The sequence below is a fragment of the Coregonus lavaretus genome (genome assembly GCF_964263955.1).
Source record: "Coregonus lavaretus genome assembly, chromosome: 22".
Classification (NCBI taxonomy): domain Eukaryota; kingdom Metazoa; phylum Chordata; class Actinopteri; order Salmoniformes; family Salmonidae; genus Coregonus; species Coregonus lavaretus.
The window spans coordinates 43,680,173-43,704,605 of NC_140009.1; the positions used below are offsets into that span (position 1 = coordinate 43,680,173).

The 24,433-nt window shown below is 42.9% G+C and overlaps 1 protein-coding gene across 1 annotated transcript in view; it reads left to right on the forward strand.

The window, feature by feature from the left end:
* LOC311149964 (histone-lysine N-methyltransferase PRDM16-like) overlaps window positions 1-24,433 on the forward strand; it is a gene marked incomplete at both ends in the record, with an annotated part of 373,121 nt that overhangs the window by 315,511 nt on the left and 33,177 nt on the right. The window contains 4 exons of the mRNA XM_084187181.1: window positions 746-883; window positions 9,304-9,406; window positions 20,091-20,298; window positions 20,447-20,612. Coding sequence (XP_084043307.1) covers window positions 746-883; window positions 9,304-9,406; window positions 20,091-20,298; window positions 20,447-20,612 — 615 coding nt within the window. The remainder of the gene's footprint in view (window positions 1-745; window positions 884-9,303; window positions 9,407-20,090; window positions 20,299-20,446; window positions 20,613-24,433) is intronic.

Consider the following 24,433-nt stretch of genomic DNA (forward strand, 5'->3'; position numbering starts at 1 on the left):
TCAGTCCTGTGTCCTTAGCAGTAATCATAGCACAGCAGTTTTGAAGTACTGTATGTGTGGTGTGCTCTTCGTCTAGAGAACACCACACAGCAGCTCACGATCGACTCCCCTGTTTTCTTCCCTTACTTTCTGCTCCACAATGAGCTCTTCTTCTTTCCTCTCCTCCTCTCCTCCTTTCCTCCATCTCCTCTCATCTCTGTCTAAGTGGTCACCTGAAACCCGCTCCCTCGTTCCCGGGGTGGCCCAGGGGTTACAAAGGGTGATCAATATGTGCCAAAGAAAGTCTTTAGAAAAATGAAAGACGCCACAGTTTTCAACCTTCCCCTCCTCTCCCCTCCTTTCCCTCTTTCCTTTCGCTGCTCGGAGGAGCAACAAGATTAGGGGCCCTTGGCAGATAATGTTCTGTCTACTGACAGATATGGATACACACACACACAGTATTGAGAAAGTCCACAATTTCCCTGATATAGGACAAAAAGTAAAAGTAACCCTCTTTGTATCCAACAGTCGAGTGATGTGAAACTTTCAGGTACTGTCTGCTTTGCCCATTGTAATTCAGAAACGTTTTATATGATGGCGACTAAGAAATGAAACGCTAGCAATAGCAATTCCACAATGCTATTGCTCTCTTAAGCGCATATTCACACATCCTTCCATACTAGAGAAGATAGAGGCTCAGTTCTGTGTCTTTGAATAAAAGGTGCCCTCTGACGTATGTGTGTTATCATCTGCTCTGTCCCAACAGGTGGTGGATGAGATGGGCAGCGTCAAGTTCTGCCTGGACGAAGGCTCGGAGGCCGGTGGGAGCTGGCTCAAGTATGTACGCACCGCACCTTCCTTCGAGGAGCAAAACCTGGCGGCGTGTCACCTCAGCGGAGACCAGGTGAGTGGCGCCTCCCTCCTCCTATGGGCTGCCAGGGTTTAGTGGTTGGGCGGTGAGTGGCACCCCACTCCTCCTATCAGCTGCGCATGGCAATGTCAGAGACTCGGTGGAGTGGCTATTGTCCTTCTTCCCACCTACCCATTGGGAAGAACAGTGGACTTTGAGTCAGTGTGTGTGTGTGTGCGTGTATGTGCGTCATTGTTTCAAATCAAATCCAATTTTATTGGTCGCATACACGTTTAGCAGATGTTATTGCAGGTGTAGAGAAATGATTATGTTCCTAGCTCCAGCAGTGCAGTAATATCTAACAATACACAACAATACACACGAATCTAAAAGTAAAAGAATGGAATTAAGAAATATAGAAATATTAGGATGAACTATGTCGGAGTCTGGAGTATTAATATATTTACATTTTAGTCATTTAGCACACGCTCTTATCCAGAGCGACTTACAGTTAGTGAGTGCATAATTTTTTTTCATATATACACAGTGGGGAGAACAAGTATTTGATACACTGCCGATTTTGCAGGTTTTCCTACTTACAAAGCATGTAGAGGTCTGTAATTTTTTATCATAGGTACACTTCAACTGTGAGAGACGGAATCTAAAACAAAAATACAGAAAATCACATTGTATGATTTTTAAGTAATTCATTTGCATTTTATTGCTATCAACCAGTAAGAATTCCGGCTCTCACAGACCTGTTAGTTTTTCTTTAAGAAGCCCTCCTGTTCTCCACTCATTACCTGTATTAACTGCACTTGTTTGAACTCGTTACCTGTATAAAAGACACCTGTCCACACACTCAATCAAACAGACTCCAACCTCTCCACAATGGCCAAGACCAGAGAGCTGTGTAAGGACAGGGATAAAATTGTACACCTGCACAAGGCTGGGATGGGCTACAGGACAATAGGCAAGCAGCTTGGTGAGAAGGCAACAACTGTTGGCACAATTATTAGAAAATGGAAGAAGTTTAAGATGACGGTCAATCACCCTCGGTCTGGGGCTCCATGCAAGTTCTCACCTCGTGGGGCATCAATGATCATGAGGAAGGTGAGGGATCAGCCCAGAACTACACAGCAGGACCTGGTTAATGACCTGAAGAGAGCTGGGACCACAGTCTCAAAGAAAACCATTAGTAACACACTACGCCGTCATGGATTAAAATCCTGCAGTGCACGCAAGGTCCCTCTGCTCAAGCCAGCACATGTCCAGGCCCGTCTGAAGTTTGCCAATGACCATCTGGATGATCCAGAGGAGGAATGAAAGAAGGTCATGTGGTCTGATGAGACAAAAATATAGCTTTTTGGTCTAAACTCCACTCGCCGTGTTTGGAGGAAGAAGAAGGATGAGTACAACCCCAAGAACACCATCCCAACCGTGAAGCATGGAGGTGGAAACATCATTCTTTGGGGATGCTTTTCTGCAAAGGGGACAGGACGACTGCACCGTATTGAGAGGAAGATGGAAGAGGCCATGTATCGCAAGATCTTGGCTGGGTCTTCCAGCATGACAACGACCCGAAACACACAGCCAGGGCAACTAAGGAGTGGCTCCGTAAGAAGCATCTCAAGGTCCTGGAGTGGCCTAGCCAGTCTCCAGACCTGAACCCAATAGAACATCTTTGGAGGAAGCTGAAAGTTCGTATTGCCCAGCGACAGCCCTGAAACCTGAAGGATCTGGAGAAGGTCTGTATGGAGGAGTGGGCCAAAATCCCTGCTGTAGTGTGTGCAAACCTTGTCAAGACCTACAGGAAATGTATGATCTCTGTAATTGCAAACAAAGGTTTCTGTACCAAATATTAAGTTCTGCTTTTCTGATGTATCAAATACTTATGTCATGCAATAAAATGCAAATGAATTACTTAAAAATCATACAATATGATTTTCTGGATTTTTGTTGTAGATTCCGTCTCTCACACTTGAAGTGTACCTATGATAAAAATTACAGATCTCTAAATGCTTTGTAAGTAGGAAAACCTGCAAAATCGGCAGTGTATCAAATACTTGTTCTCCCCACTGTATGTATATATATATATATATATATATATATATATATATATATACACACACTACCAGTCAAAAGTTTGGACACACCTACTTATTCAATGGTTTTTCTTTCTTTTTTCCAATTTTTTACATTGTAGAATAATATTGAAGACATCAAAACGATGAAATAACACATATGGAATCATGTAGTAACCAAAAAAAGTGTTAAACAAATCAACGTCCCAACTTTATTTAACTAATTATGTGACTTCTGAAGGTAATTGGTTGCACCAGATCTTATTTAGGGGTTTCATAGCAAAGGGGGTGAATACATATGCAGGCACCACTTTTCCGTTTTTTATTTGTAAAAAATAATTTAAACACGTAATTTTTTACATTTGACTTCACCAATTTGAAATATGTTGTGTATGTCCATTACATGAAATCCAAATAAAAATCCATTTAAATTACAGGTTGTAATGCAACAAAATAGGAAAACGCCAAGGGGGATGAATACTTTTGCAAGGCACTGTAACTAGCCTCTCAAAGCACTTCATGATGACAGAATTGAGTGCTACGGGGGATATACATTTAGTTCAGTTACCTTCGCTTTCTTGGGTACAGGAACAATGGTGGACATCTTGAAGCAAGTGGGAACAGCAAACTGGGCTAGGGAGAGATTGAATATGTCCGTGTGTGTGTGTGCGTGCCTGTTATTGTCAATTTACATTTTAGTCATTTAGCAGACGCTCTTATCCAGAGCGACATACAGTTAGTGAGTGCATACATTTTTTTTCATACTGGTCCCTCGTGGGAGACGAACCCACAACCCTGGCATTGCAAACGCCATGCTCTACCAACTGAGCTACACGGGTAAATGTTTGTTTGTATTCATCCAAGTAAGTGTGTGTATGTGTGCATGTCATTGTGAGTGTGTGTCTGTGTATGTGTTCATCTCAGTAAGTGTGTGTGCATGATGAGTAAAATAATGGCTCTATTGTGTGTCCAAGGCTGGGCTGTGAGTGCCTTGCTAAGGAAGTGACTCATGAGGTAGAATAATAATACACTGACACGCCCTCGTCTCGTAATCACTGCGGGTCCTTCTCTGGAAGACAGCCACACTCTCTGCCCGTCCAAAAAGGAAACCTGGAAATGGAACACTACTAGAGGAATGTCCACACTCTACCACTCACTTGGCCATAAAACCCAGCTGAGCCTAACCCCAATCTCTGTGTGCCTCTTACGTCTCTCACCAGTCATATGCTCTCTCCTCAAAGGTGCTCTAGTCAATGAATACCATTATGTCAATGATACTGTATATCTGTGGTAGTAGGAAGGAAGGAAAAAAATAATCTAATTTAGTAATAAAGTAGACGGTTCTGATGGAAAACTCGTCATTTGCATCACTGAGCAGTGCCCAAGAAAGTATTACATCTAATTGTTTGATGCTACCACCACCCTTCCAAATCAAAACCAAACATGGATGTCAATGTTTCCACCCACAAGCTCCATTCTATTTCCCGTCTGCAGCTGCATGTTGGCCAATTGTGAGGCTGATTAGCTAGACAAACAGGTGTGAAACACAGACAGGTGTGCACGCTAAGCGAGACACAACATGGAATCCATGTTTGGTTTTGATTTGGAGGGGGGTGGTAGCATCTAACAATTGGACGTTATTCTTTCCTGGGCACCGCTCGACAATGCAAACAACGATTATTCAATCAGAACCGTCTACCAATTACAGATTTACCTTCGGTCGTGGGAAAAGTGTTGCCAAACAGCCACAGCAACGGGTCGGGACATAACTCGCAAGGTTGGTATATGTTGTCAGCCTAGACCAGAGTGGACCTGGGCTAGCCCTAATCCTGTTTAGATTTTCACAGTAATGTCCTCTGCTACAGTCTGAAATGGCACCCTATTCCCTATTATGTTAACAGCGCTCTGGTCAAAGGTAATGCACTATGTAGTTAATAGGGTGCCTTTTTAGACACAGAGAGAATTAAATATCTATATTTTGGGGGTATTACCCACATGTAATGGGTTGTTTTGGACCTAGGGTTATTTTGTTGTTTGAATTTAATGTGGTGCTTGCTATTGTTTGTGAAGCTTATTTTGTCTGGTGGCTCATGGGCACAACCTTATAATTTATTTACAAACACCACACACAAACACACACAATGCAAAAATGCATAATTTATCTAACTTAGTACTTCGCCGCTTTTTTGATCAGCATGCATGATTTTATGGAAATATGCGCATGACAGGCACATTCGAATACGGCAGCAACCTTTTAAAACACAAGCAGATCATTTATTTACCCGTTTACTTGTTCGTCATTAATGTTGTAGTGTATCAGACAATACATGGATAATCATGCATATTTAAACAATTAGGACAGTACTGCGTTTTGATATTAGTTCATAAAAGTGTCTAAATAATTCACTTTCTTTCATTGAACAAGAAAAATGGTTTTAATGGTCGTCAATATTGACCTAAGTTTGAATGAATGAAAATGATTTTGCTTAATTAATTTATTGTGAAATGACAGGTGTGTGTTTGTGTGTGTGAGAGTATGTGCGTGCAAGCATGTGTCCGTACGTGAGTGTGTGTGCGCACGTGTGTGTGTGTCGTCCTTTAGAAAGGATGAGGCTGCACAGATAGGGACGGGGCTTCCTTCCTCTTTAGACCCCAGCCATTCAGAGAGCCCATTGATTGACCTCTGAACCTCACAGCCCTCATTTCTCAAGATGCTGTTAAGCCGTTTGTCATAACAACGTCAAGTACGTAGAGTATGTGTGAGCTCTCCGTGGCATGGCGAGCAGAAGTAGCTGGCATGCAGCTACTTCTGCTCGCCACGCCACGGTGAGCTCACACATACTCTCTCTCTCTCTCTCTCTCTCTCTCTCTCTCTCTCTCTCTCTCTCTCTCTCTCTCAATTCATTCTAAATCAGTATGCAGGTTCCTCACCTGAAGGTTAAGCAAATGAAGGAAGCCAGTTAGGCAATAAGCCTGTGTGTGTGTTTGTTGGAGAGAGGGACAGAGCCTTAGCTTGTTTGGGAGCATCCCAGTCCTAATAGCATTTCCACCTATGAAATCCAAGGTCACATAGAATTACGGGAGGCCCGTTTCCCCATAGCCAAAAGCCTGTCTTCGGACACAGAGCGGTCGGTGTTCTGTCTCGGATAGTAAACGTAGACTACACTGCTCGCAGTGTCACTGAGACGAAGAGTGGAAGCATCAAGCATGTCCACCCTCTTGTCACACGGTCCTCGTGTTTTGTGTCTGAAGAGGACAAGGCCCACCTACACCCCAATGTTGTTCGATCTCCCCTTTCACCCCGGTTTGATCACACACTCTCTGGTGATAAATAGGCTGTGTGTGTGTGTGTGTGTGTGTGTGTGTGTGTGTGTGTGTGTGTGTGTGTGTGTGTGTGTGTGTGTGTGTGTGTGTGTGTGTGTGTGTGTGTGTGTGTGTGTGTGTGTAAGGTAATGTTAAACCCAAGTTTCTTTGGAATTTACAGTAACAAACTGTACCTTTTTTTTTTACAGTAACTTACAGGTAACTGGCTGCAAGTAAGTTACCATAGAAACTTGCTCACCTAATTGTTAACCAGAACCGGCTACCATTCAGTGTTTTAAACTAAGAACCTGGGCTTTTTGTTCTCCTACACAACATTACTTAACATCAGTTTTTAAAAAAATACTATGTTTGAGTTAAAAAGAACCAAATAGATCAACAAGCATTAATAACTACGATTTTATTTTACATCAATAGATATGTCTCTGTTCTTTAAATACTTTTTTTCACTCATATTGTCGATAGTAAAAAGCAGAGATATAGCCTAGGCCTAGTTTTTCAATTTTGTAAGAAAAATATTTTCATTGTCAGAGGGATAAGACATTAACATATATTGAGTAAACACATTTGCTATAGGGTAGGCCTATAAAAGTGTAGGCTACATATTAGTATAGTATATTGCAAACATTTATAATGTAATTGTTAAATAGTCTATTGTTTCCAAAACATTTGTTGTATTTAATAGTTAACCATGTCACTATTTTATTCCAGGCAACTCTGAGTTTAAATTGCACATTATCGAATTACTTTGAAGTTTAAATCCTTAAATGTATAGGTCGCATGTTGCAATTAGCCTACATGTATAGTTTATTCAATGTAGCAAGCAAGCAGGTTGCATTTATGATAACAAAGTCGGTTGATACCAATTATTCTGAACATATCCAAATGTTTCATGCCCCTTGTTTATGTCTTTGGCACAAATATGTGTACTCTTGCACAAACTGTTAAAAGCATCTGGTGAAAGATAACAAGTAAAAACAGGTGTAGTAGCGACTTGTGTAAAGGCTGAACTAAAACACATTGCTTGCTCAGGGTTGTTTCGAAAGCCTTTAAAACGACGACTACGGCGCGCCTCACGCACCTATACCGGATTTTTATCGCCCGTGTGTGTTTGTTTTTAAAAGTATTTGACCTAGATACATTATGTACATCAATAATAGAGAGCAGAGACGGGGCTGTGGGAAGAGGTCTCTTTTAGATCAGTCAATCCTTTGGTTTGAGATAAGAAGGGGAGGAGGAGGGACGATCGGATAACGCCATGTGCTCCAAGGGGGCAATAGGGAATCACTAATGAGAGAGAGCTCACCTCATCATCAAAGACGCGCTCACACAGACTATAGAATGGCGGCTTCAGCTCCATCCAGGGACGACACACCGTAACCTGCTTGCCTGCCTGGCCACCTGTCTCTTCTCTCCCCCCGGCCCTGCCTGGTGCCCCAGCCCCGGCCTCTCTCCTGTAATGATACTATGGGTTGTGTTGCCAACTCCATCGGGACACAACTGCTGTTACAACTGGAAGCTCTAACAACCGCGGCGCAACTTTCCCAACTCTACCACCAAGCAAGGTCAGAGATAAAGATGTCTGTCGCGTAAAAGCCTGTGTGTAAATGGATATTACTGCTACTACTACTAATAATAATAATAATAATAAGTGTATTTTGTTAGAAAAATATTGCTTCTCTTCTAGGTGATTTTGAATATTTGGCCTAGCCTCTAAGCACACTTCAATGCTGTCACAACATAGCATAGGACCGATAAAAGTATTGGATGAAGTTACTACAGTTTAGCTATCCTGTGTGAATGTGTGTGTTTTACCTGTCGTAGCCTACTATTCTGCTGTGCGTGTGTGTTTGTGTGTGTGTGTGTGTGTGTGTGTGTGTGTGTGTGTGTGTAGGCCTGCATAAGAATTAATGCAGTCCTTTCAGTTGGTGCTGAGCGCCCCCATGCGTCCGCAAAGAACACATTGAGGCTGGTCTTGAGTTCATTTCAAATGTGTAGCCTATTTGTATATTGTTCATTGCTTGGTGTTTGTATAAAACTGTAGTTTACATGTTTTGCTCATAATTCAGCCACATTTGCTATTTAATTCAACATGATATTTTCAGTTGAAATCAGTTAAATGACAACATGTTGTGCTAAAAATTAGTGAATTTTATCATGATGATGCTCTTTTGATGTAACCTAAAAAATAAATGTATTGCCACCTCTAATATGTTTGTCACTCAATTTAAATTCACTGTAGGGCCTAAATGTTTTAGACATGTTTATATGATTTGAAATGCGCACGGATATGCATGCAAGTTCTGTAAAACAATGCACTCCAGGAATGTGGCATTTCGTTTCATTGTCTGCGTCCCATCCAAAAAATAATACGAGACATGGTCCTTTTATTTCAATCGTCTGGAGTTGTACTTGAACTATAATTTAGTGTTCACCCCAAATGATGCTTGTAACTGGCTCATTGAATTCAACATATTCAACAACAAAAATGGCGCGTGGAGTCTGCATGAATTTTAATAACAATGGGATTGAGTGTGGAGGTTTAAAACTCAAAATAAAAGCGTAATCAGATAGCCTAATTATTGTTACTAATCAAAAATGTTTATTGCCTCCTATAATCATAAACAAAATAGAGGTCTACATATAAATATTTCGATTTTTAGAAACAATAATAAATGATATGCATTGATGAGTATGACTATCACGTGTGTATATGATGAACAATGAATGTAAAGTAGACTAAAAACCTAAATCGTATTTAAATTCATTTATATGTCAAGCAAGCTAAATATGAAATAAACCTGAGGATTATTGTCAATATTGACATTTTTGGTTAGGCCTGCTTTTATAATAGGCCTATAAATTGTTCTTCTTCTTATTGTTATTGTTGCCAATGATAACAATAAAAACAACATCGATATTGATATATGAAGATAGATAATAATAGGCTAAGCCTAATAAATCAACGCCTATAAAGATGAATTTATTCATTCATGACAAGCAGACTATAGCTTTTTGGTTGACTAGACTGGCCCTAACCGATTTCTCTCCCTCTTTTCTCTTTTACAGATTGATTATAAAGCTATTAGGGATATTGAAGTGGGGGAGGAGCTATTGGTGTATATGAAGGAAGGAATTTTCCCAGAAGGATCGATGGCACCAAACCTAGAAGGTAAGATGAATGCCGTCATTAGCCGATTTGGGCTAAATATTCTTCCCCCAAAGAAGCTTTCTATAGATTTCAATTTAATTATAATGTTTTGGATCTTCCTCAAAATTGAAATCCATAGAAAGCTTCTTTGGGTGAAGAATATTTAGGCCAAATATTCTTCCCCCAAAGAAGCTTTCTATGGATTTCAATTTTGATGAAGATCCAAAACGTCATAATTATTTTTGGACCAAATTCACACGGGTTGTGTGAGTGTCCACTTCAGAGAGTAGTAGTTTATAATTGTATTTTAAGTTAGATTTTTGTTCTCTCACGAAAAGAGATCTGACGTCTACATTCAATTAGACAATAAATAGCCTACACCCGATCAATGACGAAATCAGTCCTCATCCATCCTCGAACAATTGTAATGATCCACTAATACTTTCCAAAATACCTCCTAGTCTAGGCCTATATGTGACAGTGGTCACTAGCCTATAACATGTAGGGATGTAGAAAACATTATAGGCCTGCTTTATAAAGGTCTGAAGACCGGATGCAAGGAACATGATGTACTAGTCTATTTCTTGAAGTAGAAATGATGTTTGTTGGGAAGGATTTGACAACTATTATGTTTGTAGTGAAGGATTTGACGTAGGATTAGACGTTGACTTGGCTTGACTATTTACCTCACCTTGCGTTAGAAGGAATATAGGATATTATACTGAACAAAAATATAAATGCAACATGCAACAATTTCAAAGATTTTGGTGAATTACAGTTCATATAAGGAAATAATTGAAATAAATTAATTAGGCCCTAATCTATGGATTTCACATGACTGGGCAGGGGCGCAGCCATGGGTGGGCCTGGGAGGGCATAGGCCCACCCACTTGGGAGCCAGGCCAACCCACTGGGGAGCCAGGCCCAGCCAATCAGAATGAGTTTTTCCCCACAAAAGGGCTTTATTACAGACAGAAATACTCCTCAGCACATTACATCTCTGGCAATAGCTCTGGTGGACATTCCTGCAGTCAGCATGCCAATTGCATGCTCCCTCAAATCTTGAGACATCTGTGGCATTGTTTCGTGTGACAAAACTGCACATTTTAGAGTGGCATTTTATTGTCGCCAGCACAAGGTGCATCTGTGAACTGAACATGCTGTTTAATCAGCTTCTTGATATGCCACACCTGCTAAAAAACGACATTAGAGGTCAATGAGATTTGATGCTGTGAGTCATTTTACAATAGCTGAAATGCAATGCCTATGTTTTGAGAAATCTGTATAATTTCAGAATGGAGACCTAACACAAATCTGAATATTTCGGATTTGGTGTTTTGCCATTGATTGTTTATTGTTATGGATTAGGCCTAATTTGGTTTGGTCTAGCATGCGAACGTTGTCTTGGGCCATTTCAATTAATTTAGGTCTACTGCGTTTCAGTCATGGTTGTTGTAAATTATCTTGTAGCCTAGGCTACAAGTCAAAGAGAATGTTATTTCATAACTGCAATTTGATCCAGCCTGGTAGGCCTACTCCATTCTGATCAAGGTTTTTAAAGTTCATTTTAAAAAGGCATGCTAGTTCAGTTAGACTTTTTAACATCTTGGTCTTATTGCATTGAAGCGGGGTTATGCTTTTACATGTCATGGACTATAAAAACGATGGAGACAGAACAAGGTAGGCTATTCGTTAGCCAGACATTTTCTAACGCACACACAATGTTTTCTCCGAAAGAGCAGAAAGCCTCCCTCAGATCTCTTTGCCAAAGAAACAGGAGACAGGATGAAAGAGTAAGAAATAGAGGTGCATGAGAGTGTCTTTAAAAGAAAGAGTGAAAAAGAAACAACACTGACACATTACGAGAGTGTGTGAAAGATAGAACATGGACAAGATGCAGAGTTAAAGAGCAAATTAGTGTCAAAGGAAAAGGTAGACTGTATGTGTGTGCGTGAATGCGCAAGAGAAAAGAGGGAGAGAGGGGGAAAGGAGAGGAAGAGCTTGGCGCTGCACGGCTCTCCTCGGCTGGTTTATCGGAACTGGGACTTCGAGTGGGGCTTGAGGAGTCCCCCGAGTCCTCACCCATGCTCCCAGATTAGTCACTAAACTGCACATAATTGTGTTCCCCTACTTCTCCAAGAGAGCTATTAGTCTCCCATTAATGAGCGCTTTCACCCCCCTCCCTCCCCATTCCTGCTCTCTCTACTCCTGAGTGTTACTGATCAAATAAATAGATAATGGCGCCAAATTATTCTTCCCGCGCTGCAGACTTCAAAACACCGCGCACGCTTTACCTGGCATTGTAAATCTCGAGTCTAATGTCATCTAGCGGTGAAATCGATGGCTAGGTGCAGCTCTGCCGAGTCCTCAAGCTCTGCCGAGTCCTCAAGTTTCAATTCCTCCTTTAAGTGTTTTTTGATTTGACAAAGCCTCGGTGTGATAAAACAAGTAGGAGAATAAAGCCTCAAAAAGCGCTTTATAATCCTGTTCATGGAAATATGTCGCAGCCTTCAAAGGTGACACATCCAAATAGCTGGGCGGTGAGGAGATTTTAAGCTTGGGATGGAACAGTTCACACGCAGTAAATGAGTTATATGGCTATGGTGGCAGCTATGCATGCATAGCCTTTGAGATGGAAGTGATGAACGATTGAGACCAAGAGGGTCATTTGTTCAAATCCATGTTTAGACAAAGTGCTGTTGCTACACTTCTCCCCTTTTAATGCCTCTGGACATTGCCAGCTGAATAAATGGCATACAGTATTAACCAGGTGAGCCATGCACTCGAAGTCATTTTGAATCAACTTGAGTCTGCTTAGTTACAGTGGGGTGTGGTAGGGGGACCTCGGGGCCCCTCATGTAGTTCCCACTCAGGTCATGGCAGAGCTGGGACGGGGTGGGTGCCAACCTAGCAAGCCCGGCTCCAGGATGACATGTCTGAGGGGGCATTTTAAATCCATAGGGGCTTTAGAGCCCTAATAAAACAAGGTAGATTGGTTCAAATGTACAAAAATGTATCTGAAATATAGCCGGACACATCAACAACCGTCGTTTTATATAGGCCTAATAACACAAGAAAGATATGCGCCACACTACGACATAGGCCTACAGGTGTATTTGAAATGCAGCCGTAGCTGCTGTAAGCCTGCACATAATGCGTGCATACCAACACGCACAGATCAGCTCGACTCTAGGCTTTCAAAGATTCTTACAGGCTTCATAGCTTAAACTTAAATAATTAGAACTATAGGCTACATTGCTGTCGAATTTGTAACACTGTGCAATGAGCGTAACCAAGCCGCCTCTTCTCCAGGTGCGCAACATTTTCTGTGTGGGAGAGTTTCAAACGTTCATGCACACGCTATAGCAAGAGAGCAGGAAGGGGTCTAAAAGGTGTGTTGTTTTTATAGTATTGACATCACTTTTACAGTAGCCTATCACACAACGACTGTGTAATGCAAATGTTGTGATAACAGAGTGAACGTTGGCCTACTTCTTTTAGTAAGCTACACACGATATTGGTCCTACTACTGCTATATACAAAATGTTTTTTTTTAAATGTAGGCCTATCTGAAATGCAGCCATATACACAACTGTCATTTTGCGCGCAAGAAAGCACGCGATGTTGAAGAAAAACGCCATGCAGACTGGTAGCCCAAGATGCGCTCATTAAAACAGCACATACCGTAACCATCTATTCAGGATCATGGACAGATGGCTACCGCCAGTCAGTGCAATGAAACGACATTGTTAAATGCGCTTCCAATTTCAGCACCACCGGAGTGGACAGCCAGGAAAATAGGAGCACTGCGCCAGGGCTCACCTCAGAGCACAACCAATCATTGTCATTGTCCCTAAACCCATCAAATAACGCAAAGCTGTATATCTATCAATAGCAATTAGACCCGCAAAAGAAAGCAATAACTTTAAGAATCACAGATAAATCTAAAAGATGCAGTGAAGTAAAAAGCAAAGCCCTAAAATATATGTTACATTAAAAAAAATAACCAAACAACCAGTAGGCTTACATCAAATCAAATCAAATCAATTTTATTTGTCACATGCGCTGAATACAACAGTGAAATGCTTACTTACAAGCCCTTAACCAACAATGCAGTTTTAAGAAAGAATATCCAACAAATTTAAAAAATAAAATTAAAGAGCAGCAGTAAAATAACAATAGCGAGGCTATATACAGGGGGTACCGGTACTGAGTCAGTGTGCAGGGGCACCGGTTAGTCAAGGTAATTGAGGTAATATGTACATGTAGGTAGAGTTATTAAAGTGACTATGCATAGATAATAAACAGAGAGTGGCAGCAGCGTAAAAGAGAGGGGGTGGAGGGGCAATGCAAACAGTCTGGGTAGCCATTTGATTAGATGTTCAGGAGTCTTATGGCTTGGGGGTAGAAGCTGTTTAGTAGCAGAGAGAACAGTCTATGACTAGGGTGGCTGGAATCGTAGAACATTTTTAGGGCCTTCCACTGACACCGCCTGGTATAGAGATCCTGGGTGGCAGGAAGCTTGGCCCCAGTGATGTACTGTGCCGTACGCACTACCCTCTTTAGTGCCTTGCGGTCAGAGGCAGAGCAGTTGCCATACCAGGCAGTGATGCAACCAGTCAGGATGCTCTCGATGGTGCAGCTGTAGAACCTTTTGAGGATCTGAGGACCCATGCCAAATCTTTTCAGTCTCCTTAGGGGGAATAGGTTTTGTTGTGCCCTCTTCCCAACTGTCTTGGTGTGCTTGGACAATATCACAATGTGTTCATATGCATGTGTCTATACCCTTGTGTGTGTCTCTTCACAGTCCCGTTGTTCCATAAGGTGTATTTTTACCTGTTTTTTAAAATCTGATTCTACTGCTTGCATCAGTTACCTGATGTGGAATAGAATTCCATGTAGTCATGGCTCTATGTAGTACTGTGCGCCTCCCATAGTCTGTTCTGGACTTGGGGACTGTGAAGAGACCTCTGGTGGCATGTCTTGTGGGGTATGCATGGGTTTCCGAGCTGTGTGATAGTAGTTTAAACAGACAGCTCGGTACATTCAGCTTGTCAACACCTCTTACAAAAACAAGCAGTGATGAAGTCAATCTCTCTTCCACTCTGAACCAGGAGCCAGGAGAGACTGACAGGCATGTCATTAATGTTAGCTCTCTGTGTACTTTTAAGGGCCAGCCATGCTGCCCTGTTTTGAGCCAACTGCAATTTTCCCAAGTCCCTCTTTGTAACATCTGACCACACTACTGAACAGTAGTCTAGGGGCAACAAAACTAGGGCCTGTAGGACCTGCCTTGTTGATAGTGTTGTTAAGAAGGCAGAGCAGTGCTTAATTATGGACATACTTCTCCCCATCTTAGCTACTGTTGTATCAATATGCTTTGACCATGACTGTCTACAATCCAGGGTTACTCCAAGCTGTTTAGTCTCCTCAACTTGCTCAATTTCCACATTATTCATTACGAGATGTAGTTGAGGTTTAGGGTTTAGTGAATGATTTGACCCAAATACAATGCTTTTAGTTTTGAAAATATTCAGGACTAACTTATTCCTTGCCACCCATTCCGAAACTAACTGCAACTCTTTGTTAAGCGTTGCAGTTATTTCAGTCGCTGTAGTAGCTGATGTTTATAGTGTTGAGTCATCCGCATACATAGACACACTGGCTTTACTCAAAGCCAGTGGCATGTCGTTAGTAAAAATGGAAAAAAGCAAGGGGCCTAGACAGCTGCCCTGGGGAATTCCTGATTCTACCTGGATTATGTTTGAGAGGCTTCCATTAAAGAACACCCTCTGTGTTCTGTTAGACAAGTAACTCTTTATCCACATTATAGCAGGGGGTGTAAAGCCATAACACATACGTTTTTCCAGCAGCAGACCATGATCGATAATGTCAAAAGCCGCACTGAAGTCTAACAAAACAGCCCCCACAATCTTTTTATCATCAATTTCTCTCAGCCAATCATCAGTCATTTGTGTAAGTGATGTGCTTGTTGAATGTCCTTCTCTATAAGCATGCTGAACGTTTGTTGTCAATTTGTTTATAGTAAAATAATATTGTATCTGGTCAAACACCATTTTTCCAATAGTTTACTAAGGGTTGGTAACAGGCTAATTGGTCAGCTATTTGAGCCAGTAAAGGGGGCTTTACTATTCTTAGGTAGCGGAATGACTTTTGCTTCCCTTCAAGCCTGGGGGCACACACATTCTAGTAGGCTTAAATTGAAAATATGGGGAATAGGAGTGGCAATATCGTCCGTTATTATCCTCAGCAATTTTCCATCCAAATTGTCAGACCCCGGTGGCTTGTCATTGTTAATAGACAACAATAATTTGTTCACCTCTTCCACACTCACTTTACGGAATTCAAAATTACAATGCTTGTCTTTCATAATTTGGTCAGATATACTTGGATGTGTAGTGTCAGCAATTGTTGCTGGCATGTCATGCCTAAATTTGCTAATCTTGCCAATGAAAAAAGTATTAAAGTAGTTGCCAATATCAGTTGGTTTTGTGATGAATGAGCCATGTGATTAAATGAATGATGGAGCTGAGTTTGCCTTTTTTCCCAAAATTTAATTTAAGGTGCTCCAAAGCTTTTTACTATCAATCTTTATGTAATTTATCCTTGTTTCATAGTGTTGTTTCTTCTTCTTTTTATTCAGTTTAGTGACATAATCTCTCAATTTGCAATACGTTTGCCAATCGGTTGTGCTGCCAGACTTATTTGCCATTCCTTTTGCCTCATCCCGCTCAACCATATCATTTTTCAATTCCTCATCAATCCACGGGGATTTAACAGTTTTAATAGTCATTTTCTTAATGGGTGCATGCTTATTAGTAACTGGAATAAGCAATTTCATAAATGTGTCAAGTGCAGTGTCTGTTTGCTCCTCATTACACACCATGGACCAACAAATATTATTATCAACAACATAGGAATCACTACAAAACTTATTGTATGACCTCTTATACACAATATTAGGCCCAGCCTTTGGAACTTTGGTTTTCCTAGATATGGCTACAATATTGTGATCACTACATCCAATGGATTTGGATACTGCTTTCAAACAAATCTCTGCAACATTAGTAAAGATATGATCAATACATGTTGATGATTTAATTCCTGTACTGTTTGTAACCACCCTGGTAGGTTGACTGATAACCTGAACCAGGTTGCAGGCACTGGTTACAGTTTGAAGCTTTCTCTTGAGTGGGCAGCCCGATGAAAGCCAGTCAATATTTAAATCACCCAGAAAGTATACCTCTCTATTGATATCACATACATTATCAAGCATTTCACAAATGTAATCTAGATACTGACTGTTAGCACTTGGTGGTCTATAGCAGCTTCCCACCAGAATTGGCTTTAGGTGAGGCAGATTAACCTGTAGCCATATTACTTCAACAATATTTAACATGAGATCCTCTCTAATCTTCACAGGAATGTGGTTCTGAATATAAACAGCAACATCTCCACCATTGGCATTTCTATATTTTCTGTAAATGTTATAACCTTGTATTGCTACCACTGTATCATCGAAGGTATTATCTAAGTGAGTTTCAGACATTGTCAGAATATGAATGTCATCTGTTACTAGCAAATTATTGATTTCATGAACCTTGTTTCTTAAGCTACATATGTTAATGTGGGGCTATTTGTAGGACTTTTCTTCTGGGATGCTTACTTGTTTTTATTGCTTTAGTGGGAAGCTTAGCAGCAGTAGATGTGCTCATGTTCTTTATGTTAGTGCAGGGTGAGCTGCACACAGTGGACTGCCTCCTCGGGCACACCGGCTCAGTGCTAACAGTATAAATCTGGTTCCTAGGCACATGATCACTGCACACAACAGCTGCAGGTTCAGCAGAGGCACCCAGGGCAGCTGGGGGAGAGGTTGTTGTCCTGGCACCACATGGCCAGGTCTCTGACCTCCTCCCTATAGGCTGTCTCATTGTTGTCAGTGATCAGGCCTACCACTGTTGTGTCATCGGGCAAACTTAATGAGGGTGTTGGAGTCATGCCTGGCCATGCAGTCATGAGTGAATAGGGAGTACAGGAGGGGACTGAGCATTCACCCCTGAGGGGCCCCTGTGTTGAGGATCAGTGTGGCGGATGTGTTGTTACCTACCCTTACCACCTAGGGGCAGCCCGTCAGGAATTCAGGATCCAGTTGCAGAGGGAGGTGTTCAGTCCCAGGGTCCTTAGCTTAGTGATGAGCTCTATGAGCCCTATGGTGTTGAACACTGAGCTGTAGTCAATGAATAGCATTCTCACATAGGTGTTCCTTTTGTCCAGGTGTGAAAGGGCAGTGTGGAGCGCAATAGAGATTGCATCATCTGTGGATCTGTTGGGGCGGTATGCAAATTGGAATGGGTCTAGGGTTTCTGGGATAATGGTGTTGATTTGAGCCATGACCAGCCTTTCAAAGCACTTCATGGCTACAGACGTGAGTGCTACGGGTTGGTAGTCATTTTGGCAGGTTACCTTAGTGTTCTTGGGCACAGGGACTATGGATGTCTGCTTGAAACATGTTGGTATTACAGACTCAGACAGGGAGAGGTTGAAAATGTCAGTGAAGACACTTGCAAGTTGGTCAGCGCATTCTCGGAGTACACGTCCTGGTAATCCGTCTGCCCCTGCATCCTTGTGAATGTTGACCTGTTTAAAGGTCTTACTCACATCGGCTACGGAGAGCGTGATCACACAGTCGTCCGGAACAGCTGATGCTCTCATGCATGTTTCAGTGTTACTTGCCTCTAAGCGAGCATAGAAGTAATTTATCTCGTCTGGTAGGCTCATGTCACTGGGCAGCTTGCGGCTGTGCTTCCCTTTGTAGTCTGTAATAGTTTGCAAGCCCTGCCACATTTGACGAGCATCAGAGCCGGTGTAGTACGATTCGATCTTAGTCCTGTATTGTTGCCTGTTTGATGGTTCGTCGGAGGGCATAGCGGGATTTCTTATAAGCTTCCGGGTTAGAGTCCCGCTCCTTGAAAGCGGCAGCTCTACCCTTTAGCTCAGTGCGGATGTTGCCTGTAATCCATGGCTTCTGGTTGGGTTATGTACGGACAGTCACTGTGGGGACGACGTCATCGATGCACTTATTGATGAAGCCAGTGACTGATGTGGTGCACTCCTCAATGCCATCGGAAGAATCCCGGAACATATTCCAGTCTGTGCTAACAAAACAGTCCTGTAGCTTAGCATCTGCATGAGGGAAAACCAATAAATAAATAGTTCTGGCCCTGCGGCCAGGGCCATAAAGTTTGTAGCTTACCATTTAGAAGAGTTGCAGCCTCCTCGATGCTGTGGTGAACCTCATGAGAACTTTCTGATTCCATTCTCCTTCCTGGCAAAATGTACTTGTCAGGTCCTTCTCAAATGCCAGCTGGACAAGCTGGGCTTTTTGTTGATGTAAAATGCTCTGTGTTCATAGTCTGTGTACACAGAATACATTCTTCAGGGTATCTACATCACATTGCTGTAGATGCCCCAAAAATGTGAATCATGTTTTAGTGCCAACAGCACAGTTGCTGACAAAGACCTGCCATATCTTTGAAGAACACTGAGTGGGGTGTTTGTTGCGATTTCACTTGTGGTTGTTGCGATTTCACTGGTTCCGTTTTGGTTAGATACAAAAGGTTGTCAGGTGCTAGTGGCTGTGGTAACGGAGGTGCAGGTTCTTGTTGTGATGGTACCCTCGTGCTGCTGGTGCTAGGCCCTGGCTCTTCTCGATCTTGTTGGTCAGCATGCGGTTTGGGGGATGGGCAGGTATTACATTTGCTGCTAGGCTCCTCAACCTCGGTGGTCGGTGAGCTTGGCATCGCTCTCGACATGGTGGTCCTCCGTTTTTTTTTGCTCTTGGCAGTGCCCAGCCATTTTTGGATATCCATACTGATCAAAGCTTAGCTAAATGTAAATATTCAGCACGCTGCTACCAAAACTTAAGGAAGCTAGTAGTTACTAGCTATCTTATTATTAGCTATAGCTGTCTGCAAAAGTGAACAAATGTTTTCCCTCTCTGTGCCGCCATTGATAACCCCTGCCTCACAGTTTTTAATTGTTTTGACCTCGGTTGGGAAAAGTATTTCAAAGGCTATCGACCTGGAAAAGAATGACAAATGTGTAGCCTATTGCTTCCTTTACGTGCTATAGCCTAAAGCCACCGAACAGCCGCCACCACTGGACTAAAAGTAATCAGCTATGTGTTAATTAAGGTGTAAAGCCGACTAGCCCAGGCTACATTTTCTTGTTAATTGATTTTTTTATGTTTTATGTCAATGCTAATGGGAGAGTGGTTGTTTTAAGCGTTTGAACATGCACTTGATTAGTTTGGACAGGAGAGTGAGAGGTATACACTCGTAGATCGATTTTTTTCTACGTTTGAATGCGAGATATTTCTGGTGCTCATTCCTGTTTATGATTGTGTGTTCAGTTTGGGATCACAGATGGATGTTGGCTGGGGAGCTATGTAGTTATCCTGCTCAGTCTTTTACCTTTACTGTGTGTGTGTGTGTGTGTGTGTGTGTGTGTGTGTGTGTGTGTGTGTGTGTGTGTGTGTGTGTGTGTGTGTGTGTGCGCGCGCATGTAGAGGGAGCTTATCTAACCTATAGGCTACTCACAAGTGTGTGTTGTCCATTTGTGCAAAAGAGACATTTCCGATAAAACAGTTGGGACAAATAAATAGTCCAATTGTATCATTTCACAGACGAGCAGATGTACCGCTGTGAGGACTGTGACGAGCTGTTCACCTCGCCCCTGGAGCTGCAGCGGCACCAGAACTACTCTTGTTCCAGTGCCGGTTCCCTGTTCAACACTCTCAGCAAAGAGGACTTCAAGCTGGAGCGTGACGACAGCGACCACGAACCCGTCCACGAGTGCAAGGATTGCGAGAAGATCTTCCCCAACGAGTACAGGTGCAGCACACACACGCACATAAGCGAGCACGCACGGACACACACAGTGGTACATTTACCTCTACACTAATGATTTGAAGAGCATCATCATCATCATCATTATCCTAAATGACTGCGTATGTGTCGTATGTCTGTGCTCCTTGTCCAGTCTGGGCCAGCACATGATCGTGCACACAGAGGAGCGGGAGTACAAGTGTGACCAGTGTCCCAAGGCCTTCAACTGGAAGTCCAACCTCATTCGCCACCAGATGTCCCACGACAGCGGCAAGCGCTTCGAGTGTGAAAACTGCGATAAGGTACAGCACACCCGGCACGTAAGTTGTGCGCAAAAACACAGGTTTCTTTCGCTACCTTGGTGAATGCTGATACTAGCCACAGTAGCGAATTGACTGGGGAGAAAATGAATCCTGTATGTACGTAGAAAATATGATTTTAACCATACGATTTCGTGATTAAGTTAGTGTAACGCAACCATAAATGCAATTTAGTACCAACTTAATCATGTCGGTTTATGCTATGACTTGAAAATGTTGTTACTTGCAGTTTATTCAGCTTACTGGATGTCTGGCCATTAGTGCTGAGTGGTTAGTGCTTTTTGAGGTCGGTTCGGTTCCGGTTCGATTAGAAGAAAAAAATCCTGCATTTCGGTTTTGATAATTTTTGTAAACATGAATTACATTATAAAATAATGACATTACAATGATTTCAGAGCGTTTTAATGGAAATTCTAAAGCCAAAAATAGTGAACATTCAATAGCCAAAATATTAAAAATATTCCATTGTACCTGTCAGGTCCACATTGGGTAGACATCAATATAAATGTTTGAAATTACTATGAAATAATAAAATATTTCAGTTGTGTATATTCGTTTTTATTTTACGACTTTATTCATTTTCATTCCTTAAAGTCATCATCTCATCTCTGCTCAGGCAATAGCAGTCAGCCAGCCAGTTATCTATGTTCTCCCTGTACTGTCCTCCTTAAGGTGTATGCAACCATAATTTGACAGCCAGCCAAAATCCAATCAAGAACTGAACCAGAGTCGGGGATAGGCTTTCCATAAACCTCCAGTTTTATAGTTGAAACAGTGTGAAACTGTAACAATACAAAAAAATGAAATTATTGGAGCAGCTCAGACTAAAAGGCAATATTAATGCACAACAGAGTCTAACCGATGTTTCATAGTCGAATAGTGAACAATACAATACTTGACCAACACTGTACATAGAAAACGTACGTATCCTGCTTGAATATTGTTCTAAACAGGATTAGTATCTAAATAACATGTAAGCTAACTTAAGTGGGAAGATAAATAACATGTAGAGAGAAGCTACCTGCAAAACATCACTTAACAGGCAGACTAGGCTAGCGAGGGAATACATGTAATCGATTTACTTAAAAACTCAGAATTAAAACATGACCTGCAAGAAATACTTATAATACTAAAAGATGAACATCTTATTATTTGTACTTATGGGCAGGGGCGCAACTAGAAGTGGGGGGGACATATTTTTACATTTATATTTACGTCATTTAGCAGACGCTCTTATCCAGAGCGACTTACAAATTGGTGCATTCACCCTATAGCCAGTGGGATAACCACTTTACAATTTTATTTATTTTTTTTATTTTTTTATTTTTTTGGGGGGGGTAGAAGGATTACTTTATCTTATCCCAGGTATTCCTTAAAGAGGTGGGGTTTCAAATGTCTCCGGAAGGTGGTGAGTGACTCCGCTGTCCTGGCGTCGTGAGGGAGCTTGTTCCACCATTGGGGTGCCAGAGCAGCGAACAGTTTTGACTGGGCTGAGCGGGAACTATGCTTCCGCAGAGGAAGGGGAGCCAGCAGGCCAGAGGTGGATGAACGCAATGCCCTCGTTTGGGTGTAGGGACTGATCAGAGCCTGAAGGTACGGAGGTGCCGTTCCCCTCACTGCTCCATAGGCAAGCACCATGGTCTTGTAACGGATGCGAGCTTCAACTGGAAGCCAGTGGAGTGTGCGGAGGAGGGGGGTGACGTGAGAGAACTTGGGAAGGTTGAACACCAGACGGGCTGCGGCATTCTGGATGAGTTGTAGGGGTTTAATGGCACAGGCAGGGAGCCCAGCCAACAGCGAGTTGCAGTAATCCAGACGGGAGATGACAAGTGCCTGAATTAGGACCTGTACCGCTTCCTGTGTAAGGCAGGGTCGTACTCTCCGAATGTTGTAGAGCATGAACCTGCAGGATCGGGTCACCGCCTTGATGTTAGCGGAGAACGACAGGGTGTTGTCCAGGGTCACGCCAAGGCTCTTCGCACTCTGGGAGGAGGACACAACGGAGTTGTCAACCGTGATGGCGAGATCATGGAACGGGCAGTCCTTCCCCGGGACGAAGAGCAGCTCCGTCTTGCCAGGGTTCAGCTTGAGGTGGTGATCCGTCATCCATACTGATATGTCTGCCAGACATGCAGAGATGCGATTCGCCACCTGGTTATCAGAAGGGGGAAAGGAGAAGATTAGTTGTGTATCGTCAGCGTAGCAATGATAGGAGAGGCCATGTGAGGATATGACAGAGCCAAGTGACTTGGTGTATAGGGAGAAAAGGAGAGGGCCTAGAACTGAGCCCTGGGGGACACCAGTGGTGAGAGCACGTGGTGCGGAGACAGCTTCTCGCCACGCCACTTGGTAGGAGCGACCGGTCAGGTAGGACGCAATCCAGGAGTGAGCCGCGCCGGAGATGCCCAGCTCGGAGAGGGTGGAGAGGAGGATCTGATGGTTCACAGTATCAAAGGCAGCAGACAGGTCTAGAAGGACAAGAGCAGAGGAGAGAGAGTTAGCTTTAGCAGTGCGGAGAGCCTCCGTGACACAGAGAAGAGCAGTCTCAGTTGAATGACCAGTCCTGAAACCTGACTGGTTTGGATCAAGAAGGTCATTCTGAGAGAGATAGCAAGAGAGTTGGCTAAAGATGGCACGCTCAATAGTTTTGGAAAGAAAAGAAAGAAGGGATACTGGTCTGTAGTTGTTGACATCAGTGGGATCGAGTGTTGGTTTTTTGAGAAGGGGAGCAACTCTCGCTCTCTTGAAGACGGAAGGGACATAGCCAGCGGTCAAGGATGAGTTGATCAGCGAGGTGAGGTAGGGGAGAAGGTCACCGGAGATGGTCTGGAGAAGAGAGGAGGGGATGGGGTCAAGCGGGCAGGTTGTTGGGCGGCCTGCAGTCACTAGTCGCAATATTTTATCTGGAGAGAGAGGGGAGAAAGAAGTCAAAGCATAGGGTAGGGCAGTGTGAGCAGGACCAGCAGTGTCATTAGACATAACAAACGAGGATCGGATGTCGTCAACCTTCTTTTCAAAGTGGTTGACGAAGTCATCCACAGAGAGGGAGGAGGGGGGGGTGGGGGGGAGGATTCAGCAGTGAGGAGAATGTGGCAAAGAGCTTCCTAGGGTTAGAGGCAGATGCTTGGAATTTAGAGTGGTAGAAAGTGGCCTTAGCAGCAGAAACAGATGAAGAAAATGTAGAGAGGAGGGAGTGAAAAGATGCCAGGTCGGCAGGGAGTTTAGTTTTCTTCCATTTCCGCTCAGCTGCCCGGAGCTCTGTTCTGTGAGCTCGCAATGAGTCATCAAGCCACGGAGCTGGAGGGGAGGACCGAGCCGGCCGGGAGGATAGGGGACACAGGGAGTCAAAGGATGCAGAAAGGGAGGAGAGGAGGGTTGAGGAGGCAGAATCAGGAGATTGGAGGGAGAAGGATTGAGCAGAGGGAAGAGATGATAGGATGGAAGAGGAGAGAGTAGTGGGAGAGAGAGAGCGAAGGTTGCGGCGGCGCGTTTTTGTATTTTATTTTATCCAGTCGGATAAACACTCCAAACAGCCTACCTAACCGCTCGGAGGCGTCTGCGTGGTCCTAAAGCACACCGTCCTCGTTTTGTATCACATTCCAATGATAAAACTAGGGGGGACAAAAATGCCATTTCAGAATGTGGGAAGTTGTGCCCCTTCTTACAGGCAATGCTTTAAGAAGGCTTAACAAGAAGGATGGCAGAAGATAAACAGCAGTATTATGCTGCTCTTTTCCAATAATGAGGCTGAACTGCATACTTTTCTATTTCCTGTTTACCACCAACAAAGAAGTAGCACAGCATAGTCCATGCTAGCTGCG